The sequence below is a fragment of the Diaphorina citri genome, unplaced genomic scaffold (genome assembly GCF_000475195.1).
Source record: "Diaphorina citri unplaced genomic scaffold, Diaci psyllid genome assembly version 1.1 scaffold236, whole genome shotgun sequence".
In the NCBI taxonomy this organism is placed as follows: Eukaryota; Metazoa; Arthropoda; class Insecta; order Hemiptera; family Psyllidae; genus Diaphorina; species Diaphorina citri.
In genome coordinates this window covers 56,977-71,605 of record NW_007377673.1, presented here as the reverse complement: position 1 = coordinate 71,605, position 14,629 = coordinate 56,977, and the positions used below count along the sequence as shown (strand labels likewise).

At 37.6% G+C, this 14,629-nt stretch overlaps 2 protein-coding genes across 2 annotated transcripts; both read left to right on the top strand.

The window, feature by feature from the left end:
• Positions 1-340: 340 nt before the first annotated feature.
• LOC103506445 (facilitated trehalose transporter Tret1-like) lies at positions 341-7,009 on the top strand. The gene is made up of 8 exons (XM_026821499.1): positions 341-385; positions 1,098-1,265; positions 1,712-1,847; positions 2,139-2,318; positions 5,305-5,405; positions 5,737-5,841; positions 6,237-6,391; positions 6,991-7,009. Exons 1-8 carry the CDS (start codon positions 341-343, stop codon positions 7,007-7,009), a joined length of 909 nt encoding a protein of 302 aa, XP_026677300.1.
• Positions 7,010-10,248: 3,239 nt separating this feature from the next.
• Positions 10,249-12,822, top strand: LOC113466266. The gene is made up of 2 exons (XM_026821502.1): positions 10,249-10,977; positions 11,323-12,822. The coding sequence occupies exons 1-2, from the start codon at positions 10,792-10,794 to the stop codon at positions 12,793-12,795; spliced, it is 1,659 nt and encodes a 552-aa protein (XP_026677303.1). The 5' UTR covers positions 10,249-10,791; the 3' UTR covers positions 12,796-12,822.
• Positions 12,823-14,629: the final 1,807 nt, after the last annotated feature.

Here is a 14,629-nt window from a genome sequence, read left to right as displayed (position 1 = left end):
ATAAATGTTCATTTGTACCCACGTCAATAAATAGAATCTACTTCAGACATTACTATTGCTACGAAGGGAAGAAGTGATATGAAGAAGTAAAGAGGATGGCAGACACCCCGAGAGGAGTGGAAACGAAAAGTAGAAGAAATACAACAACCTTCTGAGTAGAAGACGCTACAAATGAATGAATGAAGCTAACGTACGAAGAAATTGGTTGATACCTTGCTTTGTGATTTGGTGTCTGAAGACTGGAAATCTAAAAAGGGCATAGGAAACTTCATAAAAATTTTAGTTGATAAGTAGGTTTATGTCTAAAGGGAGATAATGCATTGTAGACTTTATAATCGTAATGCATATGCATTTCACCAGAGACGTCTACTCTGGAGTTTCTATTGTGATATGCACCATTTCAGCACTCTGTCATCAAAATGGGTTCTCGTAGGTATATGTACCTACTTTGTATCCAATTCTGGAACTTCTGATCACTTTCACTCTAAATAAACAAATAAATAAACAGATAACCACTCTTTGTTATTATTTACAGTACGTCAACATAATAGTGATAGACCCATAAACACTCTCAATTTAATACCTAGATATTAAATACTACCTAAATTTAATAGGAGTACGCGAACTCCGTGGTCGAGTCATACCACATTGGGCAAAGGGCATATTAAGTATTAAAACACTAGCCAGCCTAGTTAGCTTAGTTGGTAGTGCGTCTGCCTTGTAAGCGCTAAGCCGCGGGTTCGATTCCCGCCCGGGGCGGATTTTATCCTGATGGAATAATGTTCGTTCTCGGAACGACTGGCTTTCTCCTATCCTGTCTTCTTTCTCTCTTCGATTTCGGGACGATAAGACCATAGAATTTACAGTTCCCACTGTCAAACCTATTTAAAAAAAAGTATTAAAACAATAAATTATGGTCAGATTGGCCAGTTTAACGCCTTAAACAAGAACGGCCATATCGGAATTTCAGTGTTTGCTATTTGCTTGTACTACGTTTGTCTATTTGCTTATACTACGTTTGTGCTGGCTTTTGCCGTAAAAATAGTCGTTTGTGCTCATACGATTCTCGAAGTGTATGGTTTGAAAGCTGAATCCAGTTTCAACTGAACTTTTTCATCTCTTTCAGGGAATCCAGCCACGAATGTCTTGATGACATTCCACCCAAAGTCCCAAACAATGACACTCTACCAACTCTGGATCTAGATGCCAACAAAGATAACAGCAACCTGAAACCCATTTCCAAATACAGGAAAGGTCTTCCACAGGTAGGTCCTGATAGGAGATTTTCCTCTCTTTAATACTATAGTACCGTACTTCTATTCTATTCTATTATGGGACTGGTTGCTCCTCTCCCAAGAGAGTATGCAATTAACACTGCGACCTCTGTAGATCTATTGTGACCAGTATTTTTTCCCCTGCCCAAGCTGCTATACCCTGGCCTTGATGGAACCTAGAAGTACCCTCACTGGTATATTTCAACCTCCCCAGTTTCTCTAAAATTAACCTGCAGCACCTCTAAAGAGTCCGCATACTCAGGTTTATTCCAGAGAAAAGCTGTGAGTCCATATACTACGCGGCGGTGGTCCAGGGTTTCGGCAAGGGACAATGATCCATTTTCTATGGTCGCTGTTGTGGAAGCGCACTTACTTTTCGATCTCCGGCATTCTCCGGCCTAATAACTAACAATTCGCCGTTTCTCTTCTATCCACAGTTCCTAGCAACATCGGCCGTCTATTTGAACCTGTTCGATATGGGAATGGCCTTGGGATTTCCCACCATTATGCTACCGGCCGTTCAAAGTGGTAACGACTCAGTTACCTTCACCCCCGACCAGGCGTCTTGGTTTGGTGAGTCTACCTTACTTTGATTGTTTGTGAAAAGGGCTATATCTAAGGTCTTTGCCCTAATTATTGGCAGTTCATTTTGTATGAAATTCAAACAAGTTGCCCTCTATCAGTATTCTGTAGTTGAGGGGTCAATGACTCTCAACCTGGAGATATTGGGTTCGATTCAAAAGTAATAATTACTAGGAATTATTCTAGGATGAAACTTTCAATTCACATAACTAGACTCGTATCTAGGTATTTTTCTTTCCTGTTTATGTATATATTTTTATTCATTCTTTCTCAATTTTTCAGCCAGTTTAATGTTCATCTTTCAACCGGCTGGTAGTCTCATATCTAGTCTCATCCTGGGTTGGTTGGGTCGTAAGAACACTCTGATCCTGATCAACATTCCTTACTTCTTCGTTTGGGTTACCATTCATCTTTCAGAGACTGTCTACATCCTTATGATCTGCAGCATAGTGCTCGCTGTGAGTAAGTACCAACCTTTCATTTTTAGTTTTAGGCTTCTGTTCAGTAGATTCGTATAAGCTTAACCCATCCTTTAGGGCTGTTTGCCCCTACACCTAAGCCTCGGAGTCGGCTTTTTGTGGTTCTGTTCACTAAACATCTAAATCATGATTTATTTGTGGTGAAATTGAAAGCTTCTTCACAATTTTTGTTGATATCACAGCATTAGTAGCCACGTAACCAGCCTAGTTAGCTTGGTTGGTAGCGTGTCTATCTTGTCAGCGCTAGGTCGCGGGATTGATTCCCACTCGGGGCGGATTTTATCCTGAACGGATAAGATTCGTTCTCGGAACGGCTGGCTTTCTCCTATCCTTTCTTCCTTCTCTGTGCGCTTTCGGGACGATAAGACCTTAGCAGTTACAGTTTTCTGTCAAACCTCTTTAAAAAACTGTTTTAACAAATTGATCGCCCAGTTATACCGATAATTGTAAAGTATAAACCATTTCTAACCTCTAGGTCTTTGCACCAGCAGAATACCTACAAAACTACAAACATTTCTTTACTAGTCAGTATCAGCAAAGAACTCTGGTAAGAGAGAGAGAGAGAGAGAGAGAGAGAGAGAGAGAGAGAAACTGGTTCGCTAATAGAATCTCTTGGGATCAAAGTCCTTTGAACTTGCACTTGAACTTGAAGTTTAAGTGTGAACAGCCCTCAACGTGAAAATTGCCATATACTACGAGTTGCAGTCTGGATGTGAAATAGCCCTTAAAGTACGTCTCAGTTGAAAGTCAGAAAACATGAGAGCGACTGCAACTCGTAGTATACGGTAATTTTCACGTTGAGGGCTGTTCACACTTAAACTTTAAGTTCAAGTGTGAACAGGCCCATAAGACTATGTAGCCCTCAACGTGAAAATTGCCGTATACTACGAGTTGCAGTCTAGATGTGAAATAGCCCTTAAAGTACGTCTCAGTTTGAAGTCAGAAAACATGAGAGAAATTATCCGCCAAGTCATGACAGGGTACAGAATGAGTCATCCACATTTCTGCAGAATGTCCTGCTGATTATTCCTTATTACTTTTTTATCACCACGTGAACACCAGCATGGAGTGATAGTGGGGTGGTGCGTCACGCCAAAGTAGTATACACTTGATAATACGAGTATTTGGACAGAAATTTCTAGGTGTGATTTAAATATGGACTTGTATTGACATGAATTCATCCAAGCATGACAAAATTTTGTTATCATTTTATTATAATAAATTATTTGAAGCTACAGGTATACACTGAGGAAGAAATTAGTGACAGTGTGCCACAAGTTAGGGTGGAAGAACTCTATTATTGTGAGTTATTTCCCCTGATTTAGGTTGTTGGAATGCTATGTTATAGTGTAGAGCTTCCCAAAGTAGAGTTCCGGAACCCAGTCACTCGATTGGGCTTCCAGCACCCTAGTTTTTTCTCAGTGATGTATGTATTTGCGATAAGGGACACAATTCGTAGATTGTAAACAACAAATCTCAAACAATATTTCTCAGTTATAAATCCGATTGCCAATACAAACTTGGCCAATCTTTTTAGCGCGCTGCGTTTCGACGCAGAATGTGTACCTCGACTACCTCGCCCAAAATGCGCAAATATAAAGCGCAAATTGCGCTAAGGTTCATGCTCTGACATCCTGCTGCGCACTTACTACCTTGTGTTACCTATTAGCTATAGGAAGGTATCTAATAGCTAGGTACATAGGTATACATCTATACATACGTACATAGTGTGGTACCTAATCATTCCCTGATACCGATTGCCCTAGGATAGAAATTTGCGAACATTAACACTTTAGGTATAGCTGTTATCTATCTGAGGTCCCAGGCCAACCTCAGTGGTGTAGTGGTTAACGCAGTAGAAAAAAATAACAATAAAAATAGGTATACATATAAGAAAAAGAAGAAAAAAAATCTAAATAGTTAGATGGAGTCTACTTCGATCAGGAACGTACCAAAAAAATGGAAAGTCACAGAGTCACACACTTCGCGTTTGAATATTCTACAAGAAACCAATAAAAAATTATTATCTTCAAAACCATTTTGGCTCTTCTCTTCCAAATTCCACGCGCTCTCTTTCGATTAACGTAAAAAAATGAGGAACACACATCTGTTGATCTATCCCAAGTCAACTTTGGTCTTGAAGAATGCAAGTCATGGCCCGGAGAATTTAGTCATCGGCGAATCTTAAACCAAGTACACACCAGCAACATTTTCATCAGAAACATTGTTTCTCAACAATCCAGGAATGTTTTCGCAACAATCCAGCAACTTTTTTACTCTCCAGACTGGTTTCTGAAACATCTTGTCTTTCAGTGTGCACTAGATTTAATCTTGAATATTGCTCACCATTCGAAACATTTGTTTCGCAACAGTTCACGACTGTTGCGAAAACGTTTCCGGTGTGTACCCAGGCTTAAGAAGTGCTGAAGATAACATGGATGTTCGTATAAAAGCTCCTAGACATAACACGATATTCCATAACAGGAGGTGCAGTGCACCAAGCATCCCAATTCCATCAAACCAGATTCAAGCTTTACAGTCATCTATATCTATAACTATCACGTGAAGCCAAAGGAGAGGTTGTCTTGAATACACAGCTTGGTGTAGCCTACTACTACTACTCTCCTCTTATATTAGGTATATACGTACCTACATACATCGGTATGACGGTACGGAATAAAGTTAGCGCTAAGGTATCCGCTCTAAATTTCTTGAGGTCCACGTGTCCTCACTTCTAGATAGGAGATAGTATGGAAATATTTGATAGAAGAGTTTGAAGACTAAACGGCTCTTGAGAAATCTTAAACGAACTCTTAGCTGTGTCCACACATAGTCGACGCCGTCAATCGATATCGACTGAAACCTTACACTGCCTCGACAATATAGATTCACCTTGTCCGTCGACTATGTGTGAACACGGCTTAGGAAACTCCTAAAACTCTGTTTACATCACCCACTTCCTGTTTCAGATATTGGCTACCTGGAAACTCCCGCCATCAATTACGTGGGTGAAATCAGCACGCCCAAACTGCGGGGCATACTGACCTCTTACTCCGCCCCCATCATTTACATGGGCATCATATTCGAGTTTATCCTGGGCAAACTGTTTGACTGGAGGACAGTGGCTCTTATCAACTCCACCATCCCGATTTTGACCATCGCTGCTATGATTCAAGTGAGTTACGTCTTATTTCAGCACCTATTCCTGAAAGGAATCGTGCTGTACTTTAAAAGGTGAACCTGCACGACTGCACGGGTTTTGATAAAAATTTCCTTATAATTTATTAATTTTGGACCTCACTATTACAGCTATTACATCATACCTTCCTGAAATGGACCCCAGGTGTGTCCATTATTCCATATGTTTTATATCAGTAGTACAACAAATCGACCAAAATAACATGGGCATCATATTCGAGTTTATCCTGGGCAAACTGTTTGACTGGAGGACAGTGGCTCTTATCAACTCCACCATCCCCATTTTGACCATTGCTGCTATGATTCAAGTGAGTTACGTCTTATTTCAGCATCCATTTCAGTTCAGCACCTACCTATTCCTGAAAGGAATCGTGCTGTACTTTAAAAGGTGATCCTGCACGATTGCACGGGTTTTGATAAAATTTCCTTATAATTTATTAATTTTGGACCTCACTATTACAACTATTACATCATACCTTCCTGAAATGGACCCCAGGTGTGTCCATTATTCCATATGTTTTATATCAGTAGTACAACAAATCGACCAAAATAACAGATGCCTAAACCAGGTGCTGTGATATCAAGAGAGATAGCAGGACTATTAAAAGTAGACGTGATTTTGTGTAGAATGTCCAAGAGACCTAGTTGAAATTTCCCTCAGAAATTGAAACCCATTCAATTCTTTCTCCGAATATTTTCACAGATTCCCGAGTCACCCATGTGGCTCTTATCGAAAGGTCGCAATGATAAGGCGAAATCCGCCCTCTGTTGGCTCCGAGGGTGGGTGAAACCTGAACTAATTCTGACAGAATTCAAGTACTTGATCAACTACAAGGAAGTATCATCAGAACGTATCCAGCTCCCAATTACCTACCATGCTGGCACCGGTCGCTATGCACATTTATATTACATAGCTACTCATTTTCCTCACGAGGCTGAGTAGGCCCCATAACGGCCAGTCACGATATCACAATAATCCAGCTCCCAATTACCTACCATGCTGGCACCGGTCGCTATGCACATTTATATTACATAGCTACTCATTTTCCTCATGAGGCTGAGTAGGCCCCATAACGGCCAGTCACAGAATCATTTGTATTGTCTATTAGATAATAAGGGATTAAATAATATGAATGATGGTTTCCAAAGATATACCTGAGCGAAAAATTTGTACCGATTTATTTGTATTGTCTATTAGATAATAAGGGATTAAATAATATGAATGATGGTTTCCAAAGATATACCTGAGCGAAAAATTTGTACCGATTGCAATACTTTCTCATTACTAGTATAGCTTTGATATAACTGTTGTAATACAAAGTGATAACAAATTTAGAGATCTTCCCACCACTCAACTCATCCCCTAGAAACTACACTAGTATAGCTTTGCTATAACTGTTGTAATACAAAGTGATAACAAATTTAGAGATCTTCCCACCACTCAACTCATCCCCTAGAAACTACGACTTCTCCTGAAACTCAAGTTCCTACCTACCTAAAAATAACCAATTTTCAAATAGGATTTTCCCCCCATCTAGATTGACCCTTTTGTGTTTGATTTGACTAGACCTAGTATAGCTTTGCTATAACTGTTGTAATACAAAGTGATAACAAATTTAGAGATCTTCCCACCACTCAACTCATCCCCTAGAAACTAGGATTTTCCCCCCATCTAGATTGACCCTTTTGTGTTTGATTTGACTCTAGATTATAATATTAGGTCGTTTTGCATGAAGCTAATATTGATTCAGTTTTAGGATATATGATAGTCAGTAAGTAATGACCTTGATGTATAAAAAGAAAACAGATAAACATGGACACCTCATGTCTTAATTTGTTTTCTATCAACCCAATGATCCTTTCAATCCTGGTGGAATATTTCACCAATGTAATTTTTATTGTTCCATTCATTTGCATTACTATCCCATGTCTTAATTTGTTTTCTATCAACCCAATGATCCTTTCAATCCTGGTGGAATATTTCACCAATATAATTTTTATTGTTCCATTCATTTGCATTATTATCGCATGTCTTAATTTGTTTTCTATCAACCCAATGATCCTTTCAATCCTGGTGGAATATTTCACCAATATAATTTTTATTGTTCCATTCATCTGCATTACTATCCCCTTGGAAGTGTTACAAAAGATTCATTTGGAAACACATTTTGCTGACTTTTAGAGCTGGAAATCATGTCTGCTATGTATTACATTAAGATGAGTCTATTGTCAATTGGCCATCAGCCCAGGAAAAGTTGAAAAGATGGTTAAAAGATTTGACCCGTAGAGAACAATACATACACATCCTTATGTACAAAGTACATATCCATAGGTTTGACCCTTACTATCTATAATAGGTTTGACCCATGCAATCCAACAGTCAACAGTAATTGTCTTGAAGTGAAAGGGTAGTGCTGTAATTAAACTGAGACATTTATAATTTTAGATAAGAATAGAATAGAATTTTTTTGTTTACTTATAGGTTTATAATACCTATGTAGGTACTTATTAATAATGAAAGTTGTAGGAGAAGAATAATTTTCATACTGATTCATAGTACGGAAATTGCACTGTGTTTTGTGATAAATATGTTTGATTTGATCGCGTGACTTCGTACGACGCTGCATCATCTAGATCTAGACATCGTATCCAACCGAACCATAACCTAATATTAAAGGACCTTGTCCTGGTAACGACTAAACTACAAATGATTATTCGTGTCTGCTATGTATTACATTAAGATGAGTCTATTGTCAATTGGCCATCAGCCCAGGAAAAGTTGAAAAGATGGTTAAAAGATTTGACCCATAGAGAACAATACATACACATCCTTATGTACAATGTACATATCCATAGGTTTGGCCCTTACTATCTATAATAGGTTTGACCCATGCAATCCAACAGTCAACAGTAACTGTCTTGAAGTGAAAGGGTAGTGCTGTAATTAAACTGAGACATTTATAATTTTAGATAAGAATAGAATAGAATTTGTTTGTTTATAGGTTTATAATACCTTTGTAAGTGCTTATTAATAATGAAAGTTGTAGGAGAAGAATAATTTTCATAGAGCTCTGAGCAATGTCCAACTTACAATGATGAATCATAATCCCTGCAAAGGCCTAATTTGGCCCAAGAAATAACCTCCAAAAAATGTCCTTGTTGACCATGTTTGCCATATTTTGATATAAACGGACCGACAAAATAAATGAAGGGTCGAATTGAAAGTAGGGTTGATTTTGTTTGATCAATGAAAAACAGATCATTTAGATTAAGGAATAGCATGTGTGGATTGTGTGGTTAGGATCTGAACGGGTGGCCGATTAGGACGTCACGTCTTGCTAGATATTCCGGGGTGCACTCAGCCTCTGGGATTGAAGCCGCGCCCTCCTGTTTACCAGGCGAGCATTTTGACCACTACGCCACCGAGGCACATTAGAAAGCTTCGTACGTGTAAATATTATGGTACATAATTATATTTAGGCATCCAATATGCAAGCAAGTGATTATGAACTACATACCACCTCGCACGTTATGTTTGATTTAATGCTCGCAGTCATTTACACAAGTGTTTTGTTTGTTGAAGTCTTGTGCTCCTGGCTAATTACCAGGTTGCAAACACTCAACATGATGAACATGATACCAAAATTACTCCTGTTAGAACTCTTCTGTAACTCAGGTCTTTGATTTCCATATTGTCTGCTTTCAACTTCAACAATTGACCCAAATTGTGAGTCGGTACCCACGAAAAAAAGACATGTTTTTATGAATTGGGTCTAAGAGTTGTACAATTTATAAATCAACACTGACTGACTAGTACAAGTATACTATTATTTTTACCGGCCCCACGTTACTTTGCACTTTACAGAGATGACCTCTGTTGTCAGACAAAAAGTTTTTGCTCCATAGGATAACTAATTAGATTGCTCAATCCAATCGGATTAAATTTATATCTAAAAATGTGTCCCCAGGCAAAAAATAACTCTAGATATAATCAAGCAAAAGTGCTTACCTAACACTGCGAGGAAAATCCAGACAGGTACTCCTACCTGTCAGGGCCGTATCCAGGATTAGCTAGGGGGGTCCCCATAATCCAAGCAGTGACTTACTAGGGGGGTTTGGATGATCTAAATTTTAGGCAAATGTTTTTATTACTAAACTTATGTTATGTATGTTCCTACATTTAGGGATTTGGGTGTCCCTAAATTTCCGAGTTGGTGGACCTAAGTACGGCCCTGCTAGCTGATAAAATATAAGTAGCATGTAGTATGTAATGTGTGATCTGCTAATCGCTTCCTCTCACGGTGTGCTGTTATTTATACCTCCAAACCGTCCAAACAACACCTTGCTTATCTCGGTTCATTTATTTACATTTCTATCATACCAAAATCAAGTAATAAGTAGTATCTTTGCGAATAGGTTGTTCCTGATCTGTGCCACCATGAACAAACGTATGCAACATTTGATTTATTTGTATTTGGGTAGGTAGGTAAGGTGGGGTTGACTTTTACGCATATCAATTGGGAGTAATTACGAAGTCCAAAGTCTAAATTTTCACACAGTCAGATATATCCTACTGAGATTGTTTAATTTGAAAATTGAATTGTATATATATCGAGTGGCAAAGGCTATATTGCGAGCATCTTGTTGCTAGCTTTACACTGTAGGAATAGGAATCTTGTTGTATATTGTACACCGAGTGTTTTTTGTATAGTAGGTAGCAAGATTTGATTGACTTATTATGACTACTTTCATCAAATCTATGCAGGTGTTATTTTTAGTTTGTTTTGTTCTCTCTCAATAGAGAACGAAGGTGTTTTTCAAATTTATATTAGATCAACCACAAATAATGCAAAATAAACAAAACTTTTTTCAGAATATTTTTACGATTTTTTTCTACCGAGATATTTTAGTTTGAAATTCAAATCTCCGATTTTCCCGCGGAAACGCTCTTTCCTTTCCTCTCTCCAAAATGGCCGTCGATGACGTCATAACTCCCTAAACTCCATTGTTTACAATTTATGTAATGCAAAAATACATAGGGTTTGAAAAGATTTTTACTTTGTGATTTTTTTAATTTTAACAAAAAACATTGAATAAATAAATCTCGTGGTTTTGGTTTCCAAAGAACATTATCTATTCATTACTTTTTATTTGAAAGGTTAAAGTGAAGTCATTGCTGAGAAATCATACTGTAAAGTTGGACCCTGTGTTATTAGTCCCTCTATAAACTTTGATTTTAGTGTTTCATAACCATTATAATGTCAGGATCATACAAATATTGTGTTGTACCTGAATGCACGAGTACTACAGTGGCTACCCCTGATAAACTTTTTATTCATGTGCCCAAAGATGTGAAACAGAGAAAATTATGGTTAACAGCCATGAGAAGAGCAGATCCCTTGTCAAACAGGACCTCAGCATTTGTTTGTGAAGATCACTTTAATGTAAGTAAATACAAAATACATACATCCCAAATAGGTACCTTTGTAGGTATATTTAAAAGTCAAAATGACAACAGTAATATCCAATATGGTTTTGAGGAAGATCTCCCTTCTGGGAAGATGTTAGAAGGGCTGGCTGCACTCATAAAAAAGAGCTACTTTTACTCCATTCTAACCTCAAAATTTTGGAATGATCTAAATATTATTAAAGGAAAAAAATATTTTTTTTTTCTTTTTGAGGTCTTTTTCTTATTTGACAAAATATTATACCTACATTCCTAAAGAAAAGAAAGTTTGATAGTTTTTTTTATGTAAGTACTAACTTGATTGTCTCTGTTATTGTTTCAGTTGGAACAGGATATGGAGAACTATGTTAGATTCCAAATCATGAAAAAAGGACCAATCAGATTACATCCAGGAGTAATACCTCAAAAATTTATATGCCAACAGTCACGAACAACAGCCCATATCAAGCCTCCAAGGCAATCATCCCTGAAAAGGAAACATCAGGCTATGGTCCAAGATCTTCTTAGCCAACCTCAACCATGTACGTCTTCCACCCCAGATTTTGATGAAGAGCAGCTACCTGAATCTGATTTTATTGATGAAGTCCAAGTTGTAGAAGATCCTATTCTAAGTAGTGATGAAGAATATGCCAGTATGATGGAAGTTGAAGAAGTTGTTGCAACTGCTGAAAAAAGTACCGACACCCGTCACCTGTTGAAATTTAGGAGTAAGGAGGTTCAATTTAAACCCTTAACCAAAGACCGTGGCTCTTCCCCGATCATCATGGGTGTTCACCAAGGAACATCTCCCATCAAATTAGCAAAACTACTTGTTACTGATGTGTACTCGGAGTCCGAGGAAGAGAGTACTGAGACATGTGAGGTTACAACAAATACAGTCTCTTCAGATTATACTACCAGTGGAGCTACCACTACCACCAATGAAGTTGAGACTAAAAAACCAGATGGTATAAAAGAAAGAATTATGGAATACCCATTGTTTTATATAGGGATCCCAAATGATGTTTTATTTTTGTTGGACATTCTTGTTAAGTCCACAAATCAAACCGAAAGAGATGTTTTATTATGCTTGAAGAAATTAAGGTTAAATGAGCCCTACATAATTTTAGGCCAGGATTTTAAAATTACTCCTCAACATGCTGGGGCAATATTTCATAAAGTTTTACCTTCATTAGCAAAAGCTTTGGAAAAATTCATAATTTGGCCAACCAATATGGAAATTCTTCACAATCTCCCAATAGCATTCAGATACAGATATTCAAAAGTTGTGAGCATTATAGACTGCTTTGAGGTAGAAATTGAGAAACCTACCAATAGTTTACACCAGGCTTTGACATGGTCTGAGTATAAAAAATGCAATACCATTAAGTATCTCATTGCCTGTACTCCTGATGGCTTATGTAGTTTTGTTTCAAGTGGATTTGGAGGCAGAACCACTGATTCTGTTATTGTAAAGGAAAGTGGGTTTTTAAATAAAATAAAACCTGGAATGCACATTATGGCTGACCGCGGCTTCAAAAATGTTGAAAAAGATATTGCAGAAAAAGGAGGTTGTATAGTGAGGCCACCCAGTACATCTCAAGAATCAGGCCCCATGAACAAAAAAAATGCTAGAAGAACTAAACAAATAGCTGCTCTTCGCATTCACATTGAACGGGTTATTGGCCGTTTAAGACATTTCAATTTCCTAGCTCCCCATTGCTGCTTGGATAATAAACTTATCCCATATTTAGACTGTGCTGTTATTGTTGCTTGTTCTCTTATTAATGTACAATCACCTCTCATTCAGTCTTGATCAAAAGGCTTGTTTATAAAACCACCATTTAGATAAGGGTATCTTTTTATATTATTATTATTATCATTATTATTATTATCATTATTATTATTATCATCATTATTATTATTATTAGATTTTAGACCTTACGGTACAATATGGCCATACATGGTCAATCGTCATACATGGGGGAGTAAAAGACTCATTACAATAAAAAGGACAATAGAGGATGCTAATTGTAATATATGAAATATGTATAAAAATGATGATTATGTAGGTGTGAATTATTATTGTATTAATGATTCCCACCTACAATGATTCTAACCTCTTCACTCTCCCCTCCTCAGGAGGAAAAAGAAGAGTAAAAAGGAGGTCTGGGTTGTGTTGAGTTTTTAATGCTTTTATGGTCAGTCTATGTTTTTTTTTTTTTTTTTTTTTTTTTTTTTTTTTTTTTTTTTTTTTCCAAGATCAAGTCAACACCTCATCATATAGTTAACTATATGTGAGGCAACAATAGACGTTAATGGTACTACACCGGTATGACCACCAAGACCAATATTTATTTAAAAATATCAGGTTTGCTGTCAGGCTGTTGTAGTGATCCATCGCTTTGATTAAGAGAGATTGAAATGAGTGAATTTGGTTTCTAGGGGGAAATGAGAATAATTGGTCTCTTTGGTTGGTTATTCCATTTGATTCCACATATCTTCCAGTTCTTTAAAATTGTAGGGTGCTATTTCCTGCATTACTTGTGTTAGTATTGTTTTAAGTGTCTGTTGATCTAGGTTTTTATATTTATTAGGAGCTACCCATAGATGGATTCCATATTGTTGTGTTGATTCTTGACCATTTCCACTGTTATTGTTGGGTCTGTGGTAATGTACCGGGTTGAGATAGGCAAGGTTGGTAAACTACCCTTATTTTTAAGTTACCACTCCCATGCCAAACTGTAGAAACAATATCCTGTCTCACCTAGTCCCATCTCAACCCAACCCGGTACATAACCACAACCTGAAACTTAAATGTTTTCCTAAAACTGAGTTTGTAAATAAATATACTTACACCAAAAAAACCCATCCCATTATACGTATGTTTTATAGTGCTAAGCCCTAAAAACCGTACCCTCCCTGACTGTAGAGTGCCCCAATCTAAATGGTTTTAATTTTTTTTTCAATTTTTTTTTTTTTTTTTTTTTTTCTTCTTTTTTTTAAGCTGGCAATGAAAATTTTTGTGGTACGGTTGTTCATAACCATTACTAAGAGCCTCTTGTGCAATCAATTTCAAGTCTCATTCAAATATTTTTCCTCTGATTATGCCGCCACTGGTCGCTACTCATATAAAAAACATAAAATGTAGCTTGCTAGGTACAAAGTAGCTACTCATTGTCCTCACAAGACTGAGTGGGCCCTGTTACAGTCCAAATAACAGTCCAAATGTTTTGGCATTGCTGGAAAACCCATCCCATTATACGTATGTTTTATAGTGCTAAGCCCTAAAAACCGTACCCTCCCTGACTGTAGAGTGCCCCAGTGCCCTAATAGTGCTTCCCCAAAAAACCGTATCTACCCTAAGTAGTAGTGCTACGCCAAAAACCGTACCTACCGTTATAGTGCTACCCTAAAAACGTACTTATCTTACCTACCCTATCTGTAGAGTGCTGCTACCCCTATTACAAGATGGTTGACAGAACTATGTATGGAGTGTATGAGCCGGGAGTATATGAACCCTATGCTTGTATTAAGGAGAAGGGATGCGAACCTGGATGTAAGTAGTTGTGAAACTAGTACGGTGCACCCCGCTTCAATCATGTTAGACCAGCCATTCACCGATTATTTTTTGTAACCATATTGTATTT